The sequence below is a fragment of the Eleginops maclovinus genome, chromosome 23 (assembly GCF_036324505.1).
Source record: "Eleginops maclovinus isolate JMC-PN-2008 ecotype Puerto Natales chromosome 23, JC_Emac_rtc_rv5, whole genome shotgun sequence".
Taxonomy (NCBI): Eukaryota; Metazoa; Chordata; class Actinopteri; order Perciformes; family Eleginopidae; genus Eleginops; species Eleginops maclovinus.
Window position 1 is genome coordinate 11,388,716 of NC_086371.1, and position 25,775 is coordinate 11,414,490.

At 39.5% G+C, this 25,775-nt stretch overlaps 1 protein-coding gene and 1 long non-coding RNA gene across 4 annotated transcripts in view; one reads left to right on the plus strand and one right to left on the minus strand.

The window, feature by feature from the left end:
* Positions 1 to 192: 192 nt before the first annotated feature.
* LOC134859938 (uncharacterized) lies at positions 193 to 5,023 on the minus strand. The gene is made up of 5 exons (XR_010165170.1): positions 4,025 to 5,023; positions 3,491 to 3,641; positions 3,015 to 3,107; positions 2,295 to 2,635; positions 193 to 2,206 (listed from the first exon to the last, which is right to left on the minus strand). It is a non-coding gene; the product is annotated as an uncharacterized LOC134859938 (long non-coding RNA).
* Positions 5,024 to 5,627: 604 nt separating this feature from the next.
* The window catches only part of macrod1 (mono-ADP ribosylhydrolase 1), a 106,343-nt gene continuing 86,195 nt past the window's right edge, over positions 5,628 to 25,775 (plus strand). For 2 of the 3 annotated variants that reach the window (XM_063876337.1, XM_063876336.1), the window contains exons 1-3: positions 5,628 to 6,181; positions 7,400 to 7,498; positions 8,240 to 8,347. In XM_063876337.1, coding sequence (XP_063732407.1) covers positions 5,770 to 6,181; positions 7,400 to 7,498; positions 8,240 to 8,347 — 619 coding nt within the window. In that variant the 5' untranslated portion in view covers positions 5,628 to 5,769. The remainder of the gene's footprint in view (positions 6,182 to 7,399; positions 7,499 to 8,239; positions 8,348 to 25,775) is intronic. The other variant, XM_063876335.1, reaches the window with a different exon arrangement.

Consider the following 25,775-nt stretch of genomic DNA (forward strand, 5'->3'; position numbering starts at 1 on the left):
TTTATTTGTCAACTATTGTATTACATGATATTTTAATTAAGATTTTTTCAATAGAAGTGAATGTATTTAAAAAACGTTTCTTGCAAAAACATTTTATTATACAAACATTGCATACACATTTAATATGAATTTAAATAAATGAATACTGAATCCTTAAAAAGTAAACTTCAAATGAAAAAAAGAGCAGGGGTGTCAAACTCATATACACAGTGGGCCAACATTTAAACCTGGACAAAGTTGCGGGCCAACATTGATATTTATTGAAAAAATCTTCCTCCAGATTTAACAATGAACGTTTTCATATGGACCAAAACAAGTTTTGCTTAAACATTGAATATGGAACAAGCAAAGCTTAATACTATCCAATAGATAACTTAATATTGCACACATGAAAAATCAATGGCATTCACTTCTTAAATACAATTTAAATAAAAATCGTATGCCTCTATTTTCTATTGCCTTCTGATTTAAGTTTCAACAGTAACCTTTTTCCCCACAGGCTAATAATAACTTTAAAAAATAAACCACACTGTAAGCCCGGATAAGTTGAGTTTACTTTAAAAAATTGAGGAAATTCGTTGCCTTAACAAAATGGAAAGTAGAAGTTAAAAAAAACAACAGGAAATGAAAATAACAAAATTACATTTTTATTTCAGGTCCTGAGAAAACATATTTTGCATAAAACAAAAGGTTTAGAAACAACCTCTCTGCTGTTGTTGCTTTGGATGCTTAAAAGTGAACAGTTACATTGCAACAAATGACATCACATCTAAAATGTGTGACTGTGTGTGTGTGTGTGTGTGTGTGTGTGTGTGTGTGCGTGCGTGCGTTTGTGTGCGACTGTGTGTGTGTCTGTGTGTGTGTGTGAACAAGAGCTAGAAAAATTAGCACTTATTAAAATGCAGTCTGCAGCATTACTAAGAGGACTCCGTCTGTGTGTGTGTGTGTGTGTGTGTGTGTGTGTGACACCGTGTTTGTAACATTACTTTAACACCTCTCGAACCTTGTCAAAGTGTTCCACTTATCCATCAATATGAAGAAACTTGGCTGACAAAATAACAAACAAATTAGGGATATTGTTCATTTCAAGTTTCAAGTTTCAAGTTTCAAGGTTTTATTGGTCATATGCACAGCATATACAACGTATATGTTGGCAATGAAAATCTTATATCCCATGCTCCTCCAACAACTCAACATACATGGTGCAAATAAGATAAATAAAATAGTGCAAAAAGAGAGAAGAATATTTACAATAACAACAATAAAGATTTGAGGATGTGAAATATATACATATGTGGAATACATTGAAAGTATTTAAACACTTTACACTGTTGAATGAGGAGGTATGGACAGATGCATATATTACGTATAACAGATGTATATGGCAGATATGTTTAATATACAGATATGTGTACTATAAACAGATATGTATGGCAGATGTGTATAATATATATATATGTATGTATGTGTGTACTATAAAAAGATGTGAGTAGACATTCACAGAGCTCAGGAGTTCAGCAGTCTTATAGCCTGTGGTATAAAACTGTCTCTGAGTCTGGTGGTTTTGGTCCGAATGCTGCGGTACCGTCAGACGGCCAGACGGCAGCAGACAGAACAGATTGTTGCTGGGGTGATGGGGGTCCTTTAATATCCTACCGGCCTTCTTCCTACACCGCTGGGTGTAGAGGTCCTCCATGGATGGCAGCTCCGTCCTGGTGATGTGCTGAGCAGTTTTCACCACCCTCTGTAGAGTCTTACGGTTGAGGGCGGTGCAACTGCCATACCTTCCCGGGGGCGGTGATGCAGCCACTCAGGATACTCTCGATGGTGCACCTATAGAAGTTGCAGAGTATCCTGGAGTCCATGTTGAACTTCCGCAGCCTGCGGAGGAAGAAGAGCCGCTGTCGAGCCGTCTTGGATGTGATGTGTCCATGTCAGGTCCTCACTGATGTTTACCCGGAGGAACCTGAAGCTGCTGACTCTCTCCACAGGAGTCCCGTCGATGGTGATGGGTGTGTGTGCCTCTCTCTGCCTCTTCCTGTAGTCCACAATCAGCTCCTTTGTTTTGCTGACCTTGAGATGGAGGTTGTTGTCCTGGCACCAAGATGTCAGGGCTCTGACCTCCTCTCTGTACGCCGTTTCGTTGCCGTCTGTGATCAGGCCGATGACGGTCGTGTCGTCAGCAAACTTGATGATGGTGTTGGAGCTGTGTGAATGAAATAAAATAACAAAATCAGAGCCAATACCAAAACAACAACCTAAAACATTGTTTCTTAAAGTCCAAGCTTACAAACCTGATGCAAAGAGCACCTGATACATAGAGCAGTAGTGTAACTCATCGAAACCCTGCTTTACTCTGAAAGCTGGTTTTTCAGAGTCTGAATTTTGGGTGCGAGCTGACTCTTCCCCAAGTTGAGCATCACCTGTTGCACGAAGAGGAAAGTGTACCTCATGCACTTGGAATAGTCCAGATGTAATGCGTAAATCAGTCCAAAAAGGACACAGAAGGCCTGAGGAAGGTTGGCCAGCCCATCACACACCACGTTCCCTTCCAGTGTTTCAGTGTTGAGTTTTCCTCATCGATACAGACGATTCCCAGTGGAGTCTCACTGTATGCATCTTTGTCAGCTGCGTCCTAAGAGGGAAAGAAAAAGATTGACAAGGAGAGGTAAGAATCATGCTAGTTAGATAATATTCTGTCCACAAAAAAATGCCTTTAGATGCTTACAATGAAACCCCACTTCAAAAATAAACTGTATACTGAGAGATGTGAAAAGAAAGACACACTGCTCATACAGGATTTGAAGCCTAGCCTTAAAGTTTGCCTTCTGTACAGCCACAGCAAAAACATTTAATGTTAAAGCTATTCTATATGATTTTGATAGTCAAGTCTTTTCAGTTCTATTCACGCCATTGAACAATCAGAACAAATAGAAGTCCAAGTCTGTGAAACAAATTGAGAAGGGATTAAAGAACACGCAGCCGCAACCTTCACAACACATTATTTGACTTACAGAGCAGGTGTTGAAGAAGGCAGAAGGATCATCTCCCAAGATGACTGGCAGTCCCCGAAGACAAAGGCACCTGATGTCTGTTGGCTCAGAGCTCTGGAAGATAGTAGACACAGTACAATACATTTTTAAGGATACTCAAATGTATTTAGCAAACAAATTCTAGAAATTCCCAACATTTTCTACCAACAAAAGTGGAAATTTACAGGTACAATAGAAGACACAAAATTGCATTTAAGAAAGGGGTACTGGACAAAAGATGAGAAAATGAGGCGTGAGATGAAAGGGAATGATAAACAAAGAGAATGACAAAAAAAAAGAACACAAAATGGAAGTAAAGACGACATCAGAAGGGAAGACATCAAACAAGAAAAGAAGGAGAAACCAGATGAGAACAAACTGACAGATAGAGAAGACAGATGGAAAGGAGAGAAACTTCACATGAAAAGACAGGGAGTACACTTGACAAATCAAATCACCTTTGTTTGACGTAAAAGCGCAGCCAAAAGCTGACCATAAGGCCTCTCTTCTTCTTGAAGAGCTCAATCAGGCTTGTACAGAAGCTGTCTAGTGAATCAAAGAAGTTTTCTCTGAGATTTTCCCCACCACTCTGCTAAACTCATAATAAACCTGAAACAAAGCAAACAACATACAAGCCCATGGTCAAGTAGTCATATCTGCCATGTTATATGTCCTTATTTGTATGATTACGTACACAACAAAATAACGAAAGCTGTATTTAGACAACTTGTGTCTACTTTACTATTTTACTTAAAAGTTTCCTCTGTGATTTAAACTGCACCATGCTTCACATGCCACTTAGGCTGATATGTGTATCCCAAAGGGAAGCAAAATAGTGCATCTTTTAGAGCCATCTTTTAAAATCTGATAAATTAAGCAGGCACAAGGTGCCAAAAGCATGAATGTAGTCATTTGTTTACTAGTCAACATCACAATTACAACAAATAATGCAATAAAACATTTTACAGTAGTATTTAAACACTCATACAAACCTGACTTTCTGTGAAAAGAGCCAGCCATCTCTGCACCATCTGGCTAATGGCAGGCTTATCTTTGACAACCTCCTGTCTGCGAAGAGCAAAGGTCACATCCATCTCTTTCTTCAAAAGTGATGCATTTGGATTTGTCTTCCTGGACCAGCACCTGACTAGCTCCTTCCAGGTTGTGGTCTTCCATCCCTTCTGGATAATCAGGAGGGAAATGTATTTCCCCTTTCTTTAGCTTCTTGATGTCTTTGCTGGAGGGTCACCACCTGTGACCCTCCACCTGTGACCCTCCCAGCAAAGCAGTCCACTTTTTTGACCGCACATCGCTGGCGCACCATCCCACGAGTTTATCCAACGGCAACTTCATTTCAGTTACACATTTGTAAACCTCTTCAAAGATTTCCTGTCCTGTGGTTGTGCCATGCATTGATTTTAATCATAAAAGTTCCTCTGTAACACACAGATTTGAGTCCACTCCACGGATGAAGACTGACAGCGGGGCAGTATCAGATGTGTCGCTGCTCTCATCCACAGAAAGGGAGAATGCAACGAAATCTTTTCCCTTTTCCATCAGCTGGTCATATAGATTGGTGGCAAGATCACATGTGCGATCAGCTACTGTGTTTCTGCTCAGGCTCACATTTAAAAAGGCTTGCTTTTTCACAAACTGTCATCATGCACTTTTTCACAAACTCTCCCTCATTAAAGCGCCGGGCTGATTTTGCGATCTCTGCTGCCACAATAAAACTAGCCTTTACAGCAGCCTCACTTTGTGATGTGGCTTTTTTTGAACATAGTCTGTTGTGAAACCAAACTTCTTTTCATCTCCTCTACTTTCTGCCTTTCTTTTTTGCCATTTTTTGGAGGGGTACTGGCACAGTGCCAGTAGTTGCATGAGGACGCTGTGACTACGGTCAACAGAGAGGAGAGGGTTTTTTACATACGGGTGCTGTTTTGATTGACGCGCCAAAACACCAGCAGAGCATTCTGGGATTTGTAGTATCACTGTATAATACCGGCGGGCCAGCTGAGCTCTAATAGTCATTTGGTATTTGGTCTCGCGCGCCAAATATAATTACAATACGGGCCAAATTTAGCCCGCGGGCCAGAGTTTGACACCCCTGCTGTACATTTTGTTTTTCACATTCTATTTTCCTTTTTTACGTAGCCAATGTAAAATGTACTCAACATATAATCTTCCATTGACCTCAGAAAGAAACTGAATGTTTGCAATGGTGAAATAAATGCGTACCAATTCTGGTTGCGCAAGTTATATAGTTGTCCAATTCTTATACTTGGAGAAATACAAATCTATTGGTTATATATTTTGATGTGTACCTCTTTAATCTAGATAGGAGGCGTCGATTTGTGGTCGTTGGCTTCCGCCTTTCCACTTCATCGGATGCGGGGGTTTACGCTCCATGTAAGATTATCATAGAGCTGCGCTTGTCACATTTTAACATACATTTTCACTGGTAATACTATGTACTTGTAAGTACCAGCCTGGATATCGTACTATCGCTCAAATCCATGTTTGAAAGCAGTTTTGTGGTTCACGAAAACCAACAAGCACCCCTTGTAAATGGTGTATTCCACATGTGGAAGTCCAAAACAAATATGGCACATGAGCGCTAACCTACCCAACGTTCAACTGCGAAGACCGAAACCGAAACTTAACCCAAGTGTGTCTGACACTGATCCTTGTGAAGCTCCGTAACACGAACCGTTAGACCCCTTGGCGTCCATCAGGCATGTCACTTCAAATATCAGCTCTATTTTCATATATGAGATCCTCGGGGAGCAATGCTCTGTCCCGTGTCTGTGCTGACTTCCATGCAGCCGGTGCCAAGTTTAAACATGGTGTAACTCCTGTAAGCCCCCAAGCAACAAGTCCTGTCGGCGGTCATATCAACGCTGCCCTCCGAGCTGAGAAGTTTTCCACAGCAACAACAGCAGCAGCAGCAGCACTTTGGAGGTCCAGCCAAGGAAGGGCTTCCTCCTCACCCCGGGGTAGAATAGGTTGGCTTGGTAAGGTAGCCCTCGGTGCCGCCCTCGGACTGAGCACAGTCGCTCTCGTCCAGTATCTCCACACCGGAACAGTCACCGCCATGGCCTGCAAACTTAACCTGAACTCCGCTGACGGAGACTGGAAGGAGTCTAAGGGTGAGACTTTTCAACCAAGGCAGAGAGGATTTTAATTACATTTTTACACCAGCTATGGTACAACGTGCTTTGTCAACAAACTATATAGACACGTGTGCTGTCAGAAGACCAAAACACAGTTCCAACTGTCACTGCATGGCTGATAGATGTAGGCCTAGTTTAGTTTATTTGCATAATAATAAGATACACAATGGAAAACCACCCTGTGATCCAAGTGCAGGAGAGAAAGTCCTGAATGGCTTTTTTACAGTCATCCAAAAAATGGCATTAGGCCTACTAATGAATGAAGAAACAAAAAACAACATTTAATACACAAAACTCACCAAATAATATGTATACAAAACACAGAAGCAATATATAAAGAAAATATAGAATACAAACCGACAAAACAGAATACACCCTGGAATAAATGATGTACAACCAACAAAATCATCCTATTTTGAAAATCAGTTCGATATAAAACGAAATATATCTTTAATTATGTCCTTTAAAAAAAACCCGGAATTATAAGTTATTTGGTAATATATAATGTAGCTTACCTCAGTTACCTCAGGCTCAAAAGCCTAAAACAAGCTGTTAAACAGTCACACAAAAATATTAAATGAAAAAGAGTAAATTATAAGTAATATTTTGTGTTTTGTTATGTCAAAGTAGAGCTGGTAAATGAAAACACAACGTGAGTCGATGCACAGTCGGAAAAACATATTTATTTTTAAATGAAAAATGAGAAGCTGCTACTAGAAAATATTTTTTGGGTGTTAAGAAATAATTAATGAGTCATGCAGTTGATCACTACGGAAGAGGATTAGGTCCACTTGCATGTGGCTCTAATCCAATTCCGTAGATCACAAATCATTAGCGCCTTCTCTAAAGTTATTTATAATATCATTAGATGTTTCAGACTTTTCAAGCTTTTGAATAAATGAAGTATACATAAAGCAAATCTTTCTATATGAAAACCTACTGTATACTTCAACAATTTCGGACTTAAGTGCAAAGCCTGCTTAAAGACCATTTCATTGTGTTAATATAATATGATGGAACTCCACATGCTTCAGGTTATGCATGAGCTTAGTTTTATTCCTCATAAAGCTTTTTTTTCCAATCTAGTATTCCTAGTACCATGTACTCTGTTTCTTAAAATACATAAAAAGAGTATTTTATATCTAGCTGACAGGTTATTTTCTGCCTGTCCTCTTCCTTTATTTTATCTTTCAGACTGCTTGCTGTCTCTGTCTGTGAAGGACAGGCGTCAGCACTACAGGACGTCTGAATTTGTGCCACTGGACGACATCTCAGTGTGGACTCCCACTGCAGGTCAGACACCCGACATCAGTCACAGTCTCTGTCAAGTTCATTCAGGGTTGGGTGGTAGTGCAATAATTTAACAGAGGGGTGCAACATGAATACATATGGTAGCATTATCAGTTATTTGGCCACATCACATCAAAGGCATTTAAAAATGATTAGCAACATATAAAGAGATTAAAGCATCTTATTTAGAAAATGTAATTGCGTCGCACGTAAATCAAGACAAATGAAGCACACACCAAGTAAAAGATGAATATACAGACATGAGATGAAATGTAATGTAAATATCAACCGTAGGTGAAGTTCGAAACCCCTGCTTTACTCAAATGTTTTGGAACATTTTAGTTGACTGTTATTAAGTAAACATAGCTTAGCATTTTCTACTTGAATCAATAGTGGAATGGTGTTATGCTGTGAACTAATTCCTGCTCAGGATTCCAAAATGTATTATTAAATGAATACTGTATAGCCTTCATGTTCTCTTGAACTCTTTAGACCAATAAAACAATGACTGTTCGGTTGAAAAACCAAACAGTTAGAAATAATAAAAATACACTCAATCCTCTTATATAACCTAGCTTACAACATGAGATGTCACTAATGTCAGAATTTAGTTGTTATGGTCAAGTATAGGATAAATATTTATAGACATATCATTTCAAGTTTACCAGGTATATAAAACTGATCCAGAGACTGACTGTACTGTATGTGTGTGTGTGTGTGTGTGTGTGTGTGTCTCATTATCAGGCGGTTCTAAAAAAACTGTTTACCCGAGGAATAATAAGTTGGACAACAAGATTTCCGTCTACAGCGGGGACATCACCAAGCTGGAGATCGATGCGATTGTTAATGCAGGTATGTGTGTGTAAAGTGAGTTGGTGTTTGTTGTAAGTGTGATCTGTTTGAGTGTAGCCATCCAACATGATCTCCATTTATCTATTTTTTTCCTCCACACAATGAAATACAATTGAAAACAAGAGGAAACATGTTTTAATTTCCTCTTTTTGAAACCAAAGTAATGGCAATCAACAAGCAAAGAGAAACAGATACAGTAAAAACGACATGAACAAGAACGCCAACCAGTCGGAGAATATGCAAAGGATGATGGATTAAAGAACTGCTTAGTGCTAAACTAAGCTAAGCTCCCAGTTTGTTTGTTTATCAATGTGGATGTACGGTATATACTTTAGCACAAAACAAATTTGAGGGCGAATTGTGCTCATTATGGTTATGGTGTTCTCTCGGTGTGTGGGAGGGACAGCTACAAGTTATTTACAGTAACCAACAGGTTTTCTACTCTGATGTTTGCATTAAGGCAATGTATAACGTAGCAATTAAAACAAGAACAACACAAAGGTTTAGATTCTGACTGATCCCTGGGAAGTTTAAGATTAAGCATCCTGAAAGCACAGATAGTGTTAATGTGAACTGTCAGTACGGAGCAGTTTTTGGATAAGTTGCATAGAAATGTGACTGTTTAAAACCAACGGGACATTTCAAGGTCAATGCCAACTCCAGATTTAATCTGTGGAATCATATTTATATCTGGGTATGACATTAGGCTTAATTTACAATCCTATAAAGGCTTAATATTAATGTTTGGAATTGAACAAACTGCATGTATACACAATGAGTGGGTTTTGTTTTATTAATAGTCACTTCTTTCCAGAGTCATTGTTACGTCTCCTGTGTTTAGAGTATCCCCTAGCCATTTGTATTGTGGACACTACATCTTTTTTTAAAACCATGCAAAACTCAGAAAAATGTTTGCATTGATTGGGGGCTACTGCTGCAACTTAGCAGACTTTTACATTTTTTTTATCATTAAATATGTTTATTATATTAAGTTCATTAGGTCAGCCCATCAATAGCCTCTGCAGCTTTATATAATATAACGTGAATTTGTTATTAAAATGGTTGCCAAAACATTGCTGTCATTTGATGTATTAAGTAATTACTTCAGCTGATGTCACACATGCTTAGGTTTAAATACAAATTAAAGAACTTAGTTTAGCAACTTATCTTTCACACGGGGAAAACACTTCTGAAATCAGACAATAAAAGACGTGTATCAAAGTCACTCATAATAGAAATACCAGCACTTATATCAGCACTTAGATATGAAACATATCTTAACAATAAAATGTAGTTATGTGGTCTTTCCATAGAGAAACCAATCAAATAAGGACAAGTAATGATAGTAATGAAAGAAACAGCTGTAATAGCTGAACCGAAAAAAAGACGATGCCAATTCTAGTAAAAATAAAGTGTTAGTCTTCCCTCATACATTTTAAATAAAAAAGATCTCAATCATCTTTACACATTTTATAGTATTAGCTCACATTATCATCTTCCTCCTAGAAGTTATTGTTTCTACTTTTTCCAGTCACCATTAGATGGAGCCAATAGCCAGTTAATTCACTGAAGACTTTTTCCCACGAGGCTATTGGGGCATTTGGGGGAACTCTAATCGTTGTCTTGGCACAGACGGTGCGTCAGGGGAGAGTGAAGAAGGCCAGCATGCCTAAATGATGCTTGATGATGAGGCTTTAGCAGAAAATGATAGATCTTCACTGGCAGCTGACTGTCAGCAGGTGTGCACTGTGCCAGCCTTCAGTGAATATGTTGATCTTTGGCTCTCATTTAGGGCATTATTGCTGCTTGTGTTTGTCTGTGCTTGCCAGCATTTGTGCATCTGCCTGCAAATGTTAAAGTAATTGCGTGTATGTGTGTATACAGTTAGTGATAGTAATTTGTCTCTCGTGTGTCTGTATGAGGCGACGTTGTGTGGCACTGTTGGTTTTACAAGAGCTTTTTACAGAGTCGCACGATGCAAAGTAGGGTGGAATTAACAAGAGAAAACACCTAGTAAAGTGTCATTTAGCAGAGAGTACGAGGCAAGGTGAGGGAGGAAGTCTGAAAAGACACAATGCCGGAGGAAACATGACTGAGAGACGGAGCGTGAGAGAGAGTCAGCTCACAGACTCACAAAAAGCGAGGGGAGAGTTGGGAGGAGTGAAGAGAAGAAGATAGAAGAGACGTAGGGAAAGGACACGGGCTAGTATTTAAATCTCAGACTGCATTGCCATGGCAACAGGCAGGTACAGGGTACCCACAAAGGAGTTTTGGGCAGCAGAGTCCGATAATCCTTTTTCTGTTTGACTGACTGGCTGGCCAGTTGACTGTCTCTGCAGTCATTTTGTCGACTAAGCGTCTGACCTTTTCATTCGATGACTAACTGATTGACTAAGAGGCTTCAATGATGTCAGTCGCACTTAAAGCGATATGACAATAAAGTAAAAAGAGACAAGAGAAGAGACATCGAGAGCCAAGAGAACAATTAGAAAAGAGACAGTTAGTTTCGCTCATTAATAAAACTGCTTGCAAGCTTATTCTCCTGTTGCAGATCTAACATTCAAGCATCAGCATTAGAAAAAAGCGGAAAAATCCGCGCCTGTGGTTTTTGACATGCGGAGGGGGAGGGTTGTGGATTTGTTCTAGCTGCTATGAGAGGCCTTGAAGAATAATTTAGCCCATAACACAGCAAACATTCAATTGAAGCCAACTGTGGCCAATTATATGCTATACTGGTAGACTGGATAGGAGGGGGTCTTCCAGGGCTGACTAGGGATTAGCAATTGGCTGCAGGCACAAAAACACACAGATGTAGAAGTGGATACATGCAGATACAGACAGACAGAGCACCACTGGGGACCTGGGAATAAACAGGTGGAAACTAAGTATTATATGCTGCTTCCCCCTGGCTGCGATTGCATAGTTAAATAAAGATGTTCTATGTTTTTTGTTCATCACTTTCCCTTAACCTCAATGGAACACTTCTTGCGGTCAAGGAAAGATGTGAAGGAGAATTCATAAAGACTTCAGTTCTTGTCATTATCTCTGTGACTGGCATGTTTTAAAGTCCACTCAAAGGATCTGCAAGTACACTTTTGTTCAGGTAGCCCCCAAGAAATCCTTTCCAATACAGAATCCCACCTCGTAAGAAGGATGTTTTTCAATTTATCCCTAGTGCAGCATTTAAAGACAATGAAACAGCAATTGTTTCAATGTGGCCACTGCAAGGAATTGAAGGACGACTTTATCAGTTTTCTTCTGGAAAACGATGGTCCTTTGTATTCTTTGCATAAGTAGATACGAAAGGAAGCATTGGAGTAGCTTTCCTTAGCATTTGGAAATGTAACCATCTCTTATCATGGCTGCCACTTAGAGGAACTTTCTTTATCAAACAACATTTCTCGACCGCAGCCCTTCCTTCCTTCCTTCCTTCCTTCCTTCCTTCCTTCCTTCCTTCCTTCCTTCCTTCCTTCCCTCCTTTCCTCAGTCAGCAGTGATTGATCAGGTGAAGAGGGCGTTGCAGGGAGAATGGGTGGTTACTGTTTGCCGTTTGTGTCGCTCACAAGATCGGATATACAGTAACTCTCCACTCCTCCCCCTTCTCCTCCTCTTCTCCTCCCCTCCTCTGCTCTCCCCCTCCCTCCCTCCTTCCTTCCACACTTTTACAGCCGCTGGCTCCTGCCCACTCCTATAAAACACTACAAACATAAAAACCCACAAGCACTTAAGAGCCGTCCTGGTGAGGAAGGGAGGGGTATGGTGGGGAGTAGACGGCGGGCAGAAACATCCTCCTCTTTACACCCCTCAATCACTCCGTCCGGAGAAAGAGAGAGAGATGGAGGGGAGGATATATTGTCTCTGATGGGCTAGCTGATTAAGATGGATTGCACAATGAAATGTCTTTGGAGTGATGAGTTCTTGGAGTGTGTGCAAGTGTGTGTGTGGGCTCCACGTCTCTGCAACTAACTTTGCATTAAAACCTTTTTTCAAATTGATTAAATGCAAATTTGCTTAGCTCTACTGAGCTGCAGTTTCTCTCGCAAAAGTTTTATTCTCATTTCCATTCCAGTACTTACTCTTAGCTGCCGTCGTCTTTATTGTGTTTGACATTAAATGCCATTTATTTTGGCCTACCTCTTTCTCCGCGTTGAATGGAAATTTAATTGAAAAAGATTTAAAAACTGGACATATAAGTTCTCAGTATTTTTGGTGTAATATCCTTTTTTTACATAAACAAACTCGGCGTGAGAGAGTAATGCCGCGGTAGAGTCGACTGATAAATCTTTCAGACTAGACCATATAAAAACTCTCCCTAAAATTAAGCTGTGCGACGTAAAGTGATAAATAATAATCTGGTCCTATCTCAGTCTTTAGAGCCTGAAACACCTGTCATCTTCATGGAACTTCCGCTTCCTAAGTGTGTGTCTATGTGTGTGTGTGATTATACAGGACTGAACCCTTTGCGCATATGCTTTGATGTAATGACAAGATTACATGCATGTATGTCTACATGTAAACACCTGCTTGTGCCAGAAATGAACATCCCATATGTCCCTCCGTCTATGAATGTGCAGGGGTGGTGCATGTGTGCTGTACTTTTGAGTGCAGGTGTCCTATCATGTTTGTGTGCGCATGAGATAGGGTCTCCAGGTTTTTCTCTGCAGGTCAGAGATAAAGCTGTTGGATGGCGCTGGAAACCCACTCACTGTGGCAACAGCTGAGAGATACAAGATTAGAGCCAATAGTTTTCCTGGCCTGCAGGTGACAGACAGGATGAGAGCGAGATACAGTGTGGACTGTACTGTAACTTCCTCACAGATAAGAAACCTAGAAAGAAAGCTGCATGGCTGAGGGGATGCATAGCAGAGTATGTTGACAGACAGGAAGGTAAAAGAGGTCAGAAAGGAATGAGTCAGGTGAAGCAATACTGTATCTCACCTGCATGTGCGACTGAATGCAGCACATCACCATCAGTGTGGCATCTTTGTCAAATAGTCTTTAAAAAAGGATATTTGTGCGTCACAAGGAAAAGCATTTCTTCAGAGAAGCTAAGCACAAACAAGCAGGTCATTATGACTAATGGTAAACTTGAAAAGTTCAAACCTAAAAGCCTGTGATTTAATAATCAGCAGTGATGGAAGAAATATTCAGATCCTCTATTTAAGTAAAAGTACTGATAACACACTGTGAAAATACTTTACTACAAGTAATTGTGCATTCAAGTAAATGTGAGTATAATCTGCTAAATCTTTTTAAAGTATAAACAATAAAGGTAATTATTTGCTCAGTGTTTTAATATTTTATATAATGTTTCTGGAATAATATTGCTGTTGCATTAATGTTATTTCACTGCTTTGTGGCAATGCATTTTCCAGTTGATCCAAGACGGTTTTTGAATTAATGAAGAAAATGGTGGCAGGGTGATTTACAAAATCTGTCCAGGGACTATAGATAACAAAAAAGACGATTTGCTGACTTAGATGCATTCATTATTTAAGGCATCAAAACAAACCGGTTAAAAAATGTAAGGAAGCATGAAATCACAATTTAAAAAGAAATGAACCATAGTCCTTCTGTTTTTCAGGAACAGCTTCCACACGCTCCTGTCAAGCAGTGTGTTTTGGGATTGTGGATTTTTTTGGGAAACATTTTTATGCTGTCTTATCTGGCTCACCGTATTTCTTGACTGCTTGACAGATGTTTTATGACTGCCTCGTTGGGGACTCTTGGTGCATGAGTTGTCGAGTGATAATGCCTCGCTGCCTCGCTCAGCTTGTTCTAGTGGCACAAACGGCTGTTGTGAATGTGTTAAAGGCTTATCCTTCAAGGCAACTCGCGTGTACATTTTTGTTAAAATAGATTTTTAATGATCGATTAGTAAAAGGCCAGAAACAATAAGATAAGATGCACTTTAACAAAGTGCCAAGTGTTCATATAGTATATCTGACAATAGCTAGGTCACTGGCTTATTCAAGAGTGCCACATAATGAAGTCATAGAGAAGAAAAAAAAAGATAAAATATAAAGAAAATGTTGCACAATAATGCAAGTAAAAATGTGAAATCTCATTTTTCTTCGTCACATAAAATGAACTGAATGTCTGTCTTGGAAATGACAATCCTAATCTTTACATTGCTGTGGTTTGTCCTGTATGGTATTCAAAGCTTTCACATTATCTCACTTTATGTGGATGGATTGATTTCCGATAAATCAAAATTAAATTGGAAAAAAATACATCGAAATGAAGATATCAGTAGAGCAGAAACTTTCAAGTATCAATTTAATGATGCATTATTACATAACACTATATGCGGATGGGTGTGTGGGATCAGCATTAATTATTAAACATCAGTGTTTTTTGAGCTTGGATGCTTCCATCGGGTGCAATATAAATTCAACCCAGCGGTGGAACATCTTTTATTGATTCCAGAGAAGGCTGTGGTTGATGATGACCGATAGCTGTACTGGGGGTTAGTTATGAGGATTTAGGGTCGTAGAGGATGAGCAGGATGAAGGCATTGGTGCGGAAGGAAGGCATGAACGAGTTCCCTCAGGCAGACAGACAGACAGACAGACAGCAGGACATCATCTAACACAGCTGGAGGAGAAAGGTGGGAGAGATGTGCTCACTGATCCTGTTTGGTGAATTTAAGAGGATAAACAGGGGGGACCCTTGGTCCTGCAGGTAAAGACCCCTTACAAGAGCATTACCCCACAGCGGCAACGCGTCACAGTCCTTCTGCACGTCTTCACTGATTCTTAGCTGGCTTTGTCAGTGGAGCTTAGCACTAACGCCAAAATCAGCCTGGCAGACATCTGGGCTTTCGCCACTGTGCTAGAGTGTGTGTGGAAGATTGTCAGGCTTGACTTGTTGTTGAAAATTGCTGCAAAGCAGCTAAAATTGTTTTTGAAATCTTACCTGAGCTGCCTTTTCCTCATTTGACTGGGGGTAATAGAGGACATGGATTGGAAATCTTTACATGCTTAACCACTTTATATGGGATTTTCCAGCATCAGGCCAAGGATTAAGTGATTCTTGTCACAGATCTACTTTGAATGCCACAGTATCTACTCCAGTCTCAGTGCTTAGGCTGTTTATAGTCTGTTTGTTTTAACTATGTACATCATGAAGCCCTTATTAAAGGATAATCAAGTTGAAGCCAGCTGTAGCATTTTTTTTCTTGCCTGAGGAATTAATGTTTTAAGGCTGCTTGTCACCCTTAGATAGCTGCCACTTTTTCATCAAGTCACATATCCAAGGTTTTAATCAGTAGGGACGGGTTGTTATGATCCAGTCAGCCTCCCTGTTAGTGGCGAGGTTCAGGGGAGGTGAAGAAAAGCCCAGAACAGAGACTGTTGAGGTCCCAAAGGGCCTCAAAGTGTGTGCTCTCTATGTCTCTCTGTGCTGCAGCTACCATACATTCACCCTAGAGCTCTTGTCAGCTCCTCTTAGGACAGGCTCATATTACAAGATGCAAAATGTCACACCAAGTTTGGTATCGCAGACAGATATTTTACATGTTTGTGTGCTCCAAGAAAGCCTCAAAACAGATACTTCCTACTTTCCTGAGGGTGTTTATCTGTGTGTTTTGATGCATATGGAACTTTTTAAATTAAAGCAAGATGAAACTAAGATCTTCTGTTTCCTCTTTCTTATTTTTTAAGAATTCATTTCCTCCACCGACCCATTACTGTTTGTTTGTCTTTTTGCTGTCAGCAGGATTATACAAAAACTACTGGCCCAGTTTTCATGAAACTTGATAGAAGAATTAAGCATAGTTAAAGGTCTAATGTTATATTTTAAAGCGGATCCAAATCACCAGTGTGCAATATGCATTATGTTTTACTTTTGTGAACATTGCAAGATATGGTGTTTGTGCTGCATTCATTTAGTGTCGGAATAAGCTGAAAAATGAGTTGCCTACTGGGAAAATCATATCAAAGGTGTTCCTGGAGTTAGATACAACAACACGGAAACAATTATCAACGTGCTGTTCATACACATGTACACACCAAGGTCGGAAGAATGACTTCACAACTCAAAAAGGGAGTATGCTAATACACCATTGGCCTTGGTTGAGGTCTGCGCTTTCCAGGCCATTATGGTTTAAGGCTGTGTTGTTTACTCATAAAGAAAAATGGGTTGAAACAGGTTACAGATCCCTCGTGAACTGCAGTGCTTCTCCCTACTGTAGTAACTGTACTTCCTTGGCTTTAGTTCCTATAGCAGTATCCCCACTGCGCTGCGTCTGTGTTTTGTGAAGCGGTGCTAATGGACACGTTCTCACAATATGCCCGTCAACTGTCTGAACACACAGGCACTTACAGAGCAAATTGCTATTGCTGATGCTGCTTCAGTTTCCGAGTAAATATGATGTGCTGTCAAATCCTAGACTCGCCATGACCACCTCTCAACTCAATGAGCTACAGTAGGTATAAAAAGTCTACACAGCCATATGACATTGCAGGTTATTGAAACGTAGAGACAGAAATAACCACAACGTAAATGTCAGACTAGTTTCATATTTAATGTGATCTTCCAACAAGCAAAAAACCATTAAAAAAAACAAGTAGTTAATTATTTAGAGCATGAGTCTGCACACTGCCCCTTTATTGTTTTGTAGAAGCACCTTTTGCATTTATTCTAGCAGCCGGTTACACAAGGTGATCTGCCGTGTAAAGCTCTCCTTCTTCCCACATGTTTTTGATGAGCTAGAGGTCTGGGCCCTGATTCGTCAGAAGCCTCTGAGTTTTCATTTTTGAAGCCTTGCCTTGGTCGACTTGGATGTGCTTTAGGTCATTGTGTTGATGGAATGTGAAATTCCTCATTCTGACAGAGGCCAGCAGGTTTTGTGCCAAAATATCTTGACATTTGGAGCTTATCATTATCCTGTCTATCTTGACAAGATCCCCTGACCCAGCAGAGATGCTTTCGGGCTGCTTCCACCTGCTACCACCACCATGCTTCACAGTGGGAAAGGTGTTCATTGGATAATGAGCTCTATTAACTTTGTGCCAAATTATCTTTTAGGTGAAAGGCCAAAAAGTAGAACCTTTCTCTTATTAGACCACAACACATTCGCTCACATGGTTTGGAGATGACCGTTTGGATCTTCTTTTGTTTCCATCTTGCCGCCCTTTATCTCACCCAGATGGACAGAATACGGAGGTGTTGGTCACATGCAAGGAGTGACCAGTATGTGCCAGTAATTCCTGTAGCTCCTTCAGTGTTCCTCTTGGTAGCCCGCCAGAAGTATTGTCTTTGTTCTTTCCTAAGGGTCACCCTTATTTGCCATCTCTCTGTGGTGCCACACTTTCTCCACTTACTGATGTTAATTTGGACAGTCAATAAAACAATTACATTTTTTTCGTATAACCCAGTATTTTTAATTGTTTCAGTGGGTTTTACAGACTATACAGCATACTTTTCTGTCATTAGACCCATGCAGTGCACAAGGAAAAACTCCCCAGCGCTCCCGGTTACAGCTAATGCCTTCAAATTTCTCTCCTGTTGATACTTTTCAACAATTAGATCCCCCAGTGTCTACTTCTCTGCAACCATGGCTATCGCATTACAATGCAACTCCAAACATTCAAACAAATCCTACAGAACAAGCTGACTTTAATCAGGTTTAAGCAGAAATGCTTTTATTGATGGAAGGTGTGTTCTATTTAGCTGCAGGGAAACGGCACGCTCTGAACACAGAGCCCCCATTATTAAATCATCTGCTGTCTTATTCGATCAGGGTGTTGTTTTTATTTATATAAATTGTTCCTTAGAAATAAATACTAGTTTTTGTTTCTCTTTATTTTTTTTCTTTGAGAGATAACGTTAAAGATGGTACATGTCTGATGTTTACATTGTTAATACGACTCCCATACTAAACCAGAACAAAATGACAGCGTTTGGCATCAAGTGTGCCACATGGAGACGTGAACCCATTTAATATTTTTAGTGGAAAGATGATTTAGTGGAAGAGCCAATAAAAGAGTGTGAGGGGAAAATGTGTCAGATTCTTCTGTGTAGAGAGTTTAAACTGTAAGGTCATCAGTAAGCAGAGTTTGTAATGATCAACATTGATTATAAAAAATGTTTCTAATACGGTCGCAGCAACACATATTATTTTGTTGCTACTGTTTGCATTAGCTATGCATCAGGCCTACAGAAATACACTACTTATTTTGTTTGTTGTGTTTTGCCATGTTTTTCTCATGTTACGTAAACACAAAAGATCGCAAATAGCTTGTTTTTATACAATCAACAGTTCAAAACCAAAAGTTACTCAGTTCACTATTATTTGGAAAAGAAAAGCAGGAAACCTTCACATTTTGAAATCCTGGAAAAATAGTAAATTTTGTTTGAAAAATATTACTTTGTAGTCAATAAATATCCAAATTGTTATCGATTAATGTCAATTAAAGAATAATCAATTGCCACATGCTCTAAAGGCTTTAAATCGGTGGCCAATGTCGCTTTACCACTTGGTCATTTTGATTTACAGCCACACACAGCACTGACATGCCTTTTTTAAATGACTATATTTGAATAGTAAACAGAGCTACTGTGATTATAACATTTTCTTTTGTTTTAAAGACTGTCTTTATAGATGCCGCTATACGCCGTAAGTGTGAAACGAATAATCAAATTGAATGTGAGTGTAGCTTGTCGCTGAGGAGAAATGCCTGCTATACTTACTACGGTCTCTGTACAGTAATATTGCTTCTTAAAAAAAGCTAATATCCACGCTCCATCAATTTTTCTCTGTATTTGTTTTGCTCCCACTTAATCCTCCTTACGATTTCTAAATACATATTAGATGAAAAGAAAATCAGTCTTCCACGCCTTCTTTAAGTAGCTCACTTCTGATGGAGAAGTTGATTAAAGGCTGTGGGTGTATTTCATTTTTAAGGTTTAAGGCGATCTGAGGCCCACCGCTGAGAGGAATCAGGGTCTCTACGCTTCAAATTTACTTTCAAACTGAACTTTTTTATGTTCAGCTATATATTTCTAGCTTTTCAAATAAGTATTTTTAAAGGTTTCTTAACATGCACATGGCTGACCGTGCCCTTGTTTGCCTAGCTAATCTAGGCACTTGAAATTCACACTTTTCATCACTGAACTGAAGTCATGTTATGTCCACTCTGTTCTCTTAGATCTGTGTCACTCTGTAATTGGCTGCAGCATGTATTTAGACAGTGCTGCTGCTCTAGTTTTTTCAGTCCAGATCTGTCCGAGTTGATTACAGTACAACTCTCAGAAAGACCACTGTACTGGTCATTTGGGCAGAGACATTAACGCTCTCTGTGTACTGTAAAATTTGAGCTTTCAAGGTTCAGTGCCCCGAATTTCCCCAGGATGCTCTGATGGAGAGTTTGTGTCTCAATTTTGAGTAGGAAGATGGGAGAACATTTTTTTCATGGTCCATCTCCACAGATTCCTCTTCTTCCTTCACTTTTTTTTATTCTTTACGGCTTCCACTTAGACATCATTGGAGTGCTGTGACCTGAAACAAGAGAGACATTGTTAATAGACAAACGGGACTCTGTTTACAGCTTCAGATTGATTTACATCCTGACATTGAGAAGTTAACATACCCTTGGAGAGTTAATCCTTAATGTTGTCCAGGTCAGTAAATAAACGGAAAAAGAAAAGCCAAACTGAAGGAGTTTGCAGAAAAAGCTCATTCGTGCTAATTATTTCTCTCCCACCCCTCCCTTGTTAAAAGCTTTCCCACCCCTCCAATCAATCGGCACTTTAGTGAGCAGGAAGGGATGGAGGAAGTGCGAGCCTCATTAGCCTGATTGGGCTGATGTGGGAGATGGAAGGAGATGGAGTGAATGAGGGAGTAAAAGGGAAAAGGAGTCAGCCTGATCATCAGCACTTGGCCCATCAGAGCTTCTGTCATCAAGGCAAGTGCTGGGTTCAAATGTGTTTGTTTGCAGCATTGTGACCCCTCAATGGCTTGGAGAAGATCTTCGGATGGCGCTGCAGAGGATCCAGTTGATTCAATTTAGTTATCGTGCTCTGTCTTGAGTAAAGATTCATTTGTCTAAAAGCTGGACAACGATGAACTTCAACAATTGTTTGAATCTGTTCTGAATGATTAGCGTAGCTGAAGCTATGAATATTTCTTTCTTTAGAATTTGTGATTATCATTAGTACTTCCATCCTCTAACGCCATAGCTTCCATGTTGACTGGATTATTACGTTGATCCGACTGAAACAAAGGACTTAATGATGAGAACCGATCTCTCGTTGATATTGAATGGTTAGAACATAACCCCTCATAAAAAGATATCAGCTAACATGAACACCATGTCACACCGAATGGAACGGGTGCAACGGCAGCTCAGTGTGATTATCAGGCTGCTGAACAGCCTGCCATCATGTTCTTTTACTGACTGCATCCCACTGCCTTCCTGAAACCTGTCCATGAGCTCTATATCTTTTTGTTGACTTTGTTGTTGATGGAAAGTTCATTTAATACGTTGGGAATAACATCACACATGCCTCAAAGGCATAAAAAGTGACTGAAGTTGATGTGTGAAGCATGAAAAAAGAGCAGTTTCTCCTCCAGCCTCCTAGACACTCGTCACCTAAAGTGGACATGTTTCAGATCTTCTGTTTTGGTTAAGTTTGGTTAAAGTGTGACAAGGTTGGACAGTCAAACCAAAAATGTATTAACTGTTGAGAGGATTTTTGAAAACATTTAATTTGAATACAACAAAGTGATTATAGCATAATGTAGAAGGTAAATGTAGAAGAGCAAAACCTGCTTTAAATTCAAGTATTCCTGTAGGCTCGGATGATAAGACAGTGGCTTCATTTTCCACTTAAAATGGCAAAATAAATGTGAACGGACTTATTTATATTACAGTATATAAAGTAAGTCCACTGAGGTTGTGACAGTGTGACAATAATGTGCAGTTTGTGGAGCAGCCAGCTGTCAAAGTTGTATGTATTTCCTTGTGTAGGGCAGAGTTCAATTTTCTATGCTGTCTCACTTAATGCACTCCTTAGTGTAGCAATAATCGTTTGCATTCCCAGTTCTTTATGATAATAATAGTGCACCTTTTTTCAAATATTGGTTTTAGTGCCAGAGAGGTAATAAGCCCAGCATTAAGTATTTGGCTGTGCATCCAAAGTCCCCGTCTCCTTGGCTGCTGTGGTCGAATGCTTGAGCAGCTGCTTAAAAAAACCCACACTAAGTGCCCCCACAGTCACCTGATGAATGGATTTTTTAATGAGTTGATCAACCTTTGATGATTGATTTTTCTCATCTAGACTTTTGACATTTGAATCAAACCCTGTTCCACTGAAAAAGCTGTGCAAAGGATATTGACCAGAACTGAGACACATAACACGAAATGAGAAAACATGTAGAGACGAAAATGAAAAGAACATTGGTGGAAGATTATCCTCATTGTAGTCAGTGCTATTTGAATAATTATTATTATAAAGCCTTTCAATAAGCCTCCATTTTCTCTCATCTTTGTAATCATAGCTTAGTGAACAAAGAACAAAGGATGTATCATTGTAACCTCCAAAATGGGCCTTAATCTAACCCTGAGACTCTTCCTGTCTCTCCACCAGCAAATACAAGGCACTCGCATTGTCTGCTCCATGTCCTCATCGCAGACGATGCTTTTGTCACATAATCATCCATGCGTCACGCAGAGAGTATGCAGAGAGTACACGCAGCACACACAGAACACAATTACCATCTTGTAATTGCGATCTTTTAGGTGTAGTTGTGAAGTGGTGCCCGATGTTCAGGCTGTCGGCCCTGCTGCATTATCAGAGCTTAGGAAATTACAAGACTATTTATAGAAACTGTTTATCAACTTATCCTTTTGTCAGCATTGTTCATGGGTGGGGTTACAGCCGGACTGACGGACAGGTCAATCAATCAGTGCATCAGTTCTTATGTTGTATACTGTTTGCTGAAAGTAGAACATGAAGGTGCGGTTTACTGTTCCACAAGCTAAAGGGTCAACATAGGCCGGTGCTAAACATCCTTTACAGTTTCTAAAGAGGATTAAAGTCCAGGAAAGAGTGAAAGAACTCTGTAGTTTATGAATGTACAATTTATTGTTATAGATAGAGCTATAATCTAAGCTACAGATGTATTTAGCTTTGAAACTGGTAATCTTTAACTTAAACCTTTTTAAAGCATAATATTTTGTTTTGCAAAGCCTCCGGTTAACATCTGTTTTCTGTGCACGAGCAAGAGCCTTTTTTTTTGCATCACACTGATGATTAAAAAGGAAGCATATCCATCCCTGAGAGTAAAAATGTGATGTTAGTTTCTGTCTAGTAAACTGAAAGCAAAGTGCAGGTGTATTTCTCTATTATAAAAATGTCAAGGACACTGTGATGCAGTGGGTTAAAAAATACACCTCAATCACAGTAACAAGCAAGATTTATTACACCCTTCCACCCTTTACTCTGTGACTTCTGCAAAATCGACAACATGTTACAGGATTGTGGTCTGAACATGCATGACCGAGATGGTTATCTGCATGCATGTGTGAGCTGTTAATCTTTGCACACTATAGTGGGGCGGTGTTTATATAGAAATATTCGGTCTCAAGAATTTATCAAACAAAAAGGCTTATTGTTTTTTAAGAGTTTTATATAAGGAGCACGTTCTAGGCTGGCATTTGTTTTAAATGTATTAACTGCTTCATCAAAGTTTTGAACGTCTATAGCAATTTAAGGCAATTTATTACTTAGAATAAAACTGTAAACTTGACTTTGTAGTTTTTAGCAAATGTTACTCAAACAGACTTGAAGAGCTCTTTAACCCTTTTTTATACGGGTTTGGACTACAATGGAAGTCTAAAAAAAAGGCTTTGGCTGAACAGAGAATACTGTACTTGTGTTTTATTTATTTATTGACAAAATAAAAATAATATAGAATATCTCCTGATTTATGTTTTAATTGTTTGTTGCAATTTAAGTCTTGAATAAACTATTAAGGAAATCTAACAAAGATGGCAAGCAGTAAGATAATATTTATTTTAAAATGACAGTAGATTAATAGTTGGGATTATTAATCTGAGAATATTTTATTAATTTCAATATTTTTATCATTAAATTGTACAGCCTTAATAATATAATTGATATTTTAATAAATGAGTGGCCTTTTTAACAATGTGATAAATAATTGACTGTCCCTGGAATTCATTTCTGTTTTTGGTGCGATGTGTCTGCCTCTGCTGAAGAAAGGCTGAGAGTCAGTGCTCCAGAGGCAATCACAAGCTGCCATAACTACAAGTGCTGAGGTCTCGGTCAGTCCAGAGTGTCGAGCCCCGGAGAGGTGGGCAGCGAGCCGACCGTGAGTGAAGGCTGAGAGCTCAGGAGGACCCCATCCAGCAGGAGCCTGAAGCACTCCTCAGCCAGATTTGTTTGTCCTCACATTTCCCTGTGTAGGCAGGAGAGCAAACTCAATGCATGATGAGGAAAAAGAGACCAACAACTTTTCACTTAACGTCAGACTAGGACAGAAAATGAGTTTTTAATTTTCTTCAATTTCAGATGCTCTTCTTACGTTAAAAAGCAGGTTAAAAAATAATAAAATGGTATAACGGCTCATGAAGCTAAAGAAACAAACAAGGTTTGGAAATTGAATCGAGGACAACTGTGGTACAAGGGCAATTTATCTATTTGTAAATGCTCTCGTAAAAGCATGGTTATGGCAGACGTAATTTTTTCTTCCATCTCACTTGAGACATCTTGCAGTGGCACCAAAGTGGCTCTTCTTCTGATAGACAGCCTAATTCATACGGTCGGTGTTGTTATAATCCCCTGGAGGCTGTCTAACTTTGTTCTCAGCCTTGTTTATTCCACTGATGTCTTCTCCGTCTATTGCTACAGAGGAATCCAGACCACCAAGGCTTAATGTTTTGTTGTTGTTGTTGTTGGATCAGTTCATACCTCTGAGGTATTTCACTGGTTTCCTTCAGTGTGTGAGAATAGAGTGTTTTGCAGTACATTGGGACCACACAATTCAAAGTTCATGTTCGTCTTGAGCTGGATTTACGGATGCAGTACTGATTAGGGTTAGTGGTTTGTAGTTTAGCAAGGCTGTTTGCGCATGCTTAAAAAATTTCACTCTCATGGTTTGTATATTGTATCTGTCTATTTTTCTTTGTGCCTTTGACTGCTGTGAGTAGATGTTCAACTTCCGTGACTGATGCAAACCTGTAGGAACATTTTTATCTGAAAAACAACATGGTGGTCTGGAAATTATTCTGTTCTCGTGCATAGCTGGCTGATTGTTTGCATACATACATACCTTCCACCAAATGTATGCATTTATGGGAATACGTTGACCTTTTGCTAAGGAAGCTTACGATGCATGCAAACAAATGAAGCCACTTTGTTGTGCAATGCAGCTTTACATCACTCTTAACATCCCTGTGTTGGAGAAAACACTGAGCTGGTAGTTTCAAATGCAACTGGCTATTTTACTGCAAATCTTTTTTGAGCTCATTTGTTAGAGAAATAGAGGTATTATAATGTAGGAAGTATTCAGAAATGCACTGAATTAAAGGCCAAACCATTTGAGTAGAAGCAATACCATTGAACTCATATGCACAATCCATGTAGATTGATTTGATATGTTGAAGTTGTTTAGTAACACAATGGCTCATCTGAAAAATCCATTTTGATCCCATTTTCTTGCAGTGCAGGAATATATGCTTGAGTCTTATCATACATCTTTTTGTCGTGTTAAATGTGAGTTCGAATAATTAAGCTAGAGGGCTTGACGCTAGATAATGGACTGCGACAGTGAAAGGCCTCCATAATGACTGATGTGAAGTCGGGGTATTGTTGTGAAGAGCACAGGCGAGGAGCTACAGCTGCATCACATTTACAGCATGTGTTGCTGTACACATACACAACGTATCATTTGAAAATCCTTAAGATAAACATTCACATGAAGTCTGTTTTTATCTACCTCAGACACAGCCCGTAACAGAACCCATTTCCATCTACATAAAGTACATTTCTTTCTGACTCTGTCCTTCACAAACACCCAAGATGAACAGTTACTCTTAGATGGACACTTATACACTCCCCCGTTCGTTATATTGATCCATGCTTACACAAGTATTAGCACTCACTTAGAATGAGAGGCATGTCCTCCGGAGTGCAGAGCAGAAATGCATCCATACAAATGCACACACAGTTTCTCATGTTGCCTGGTGCACATTATCACGCAAACTTGTCGGGATAAAAACACATGCGTCTGCTTTGGCCTGGCAAAATCTTTCAAATTGAATCGGAGCAGCTGATGTATTCATCCAGTGTGTGTGATTTAACGAGGTCCATGCCATCTTGTCATAAATCGTATTAATAATCTTGAGCATCCCATTGATTTAGATTTTTTTTTAAGGCATGAAGTGCATTATTTGATATC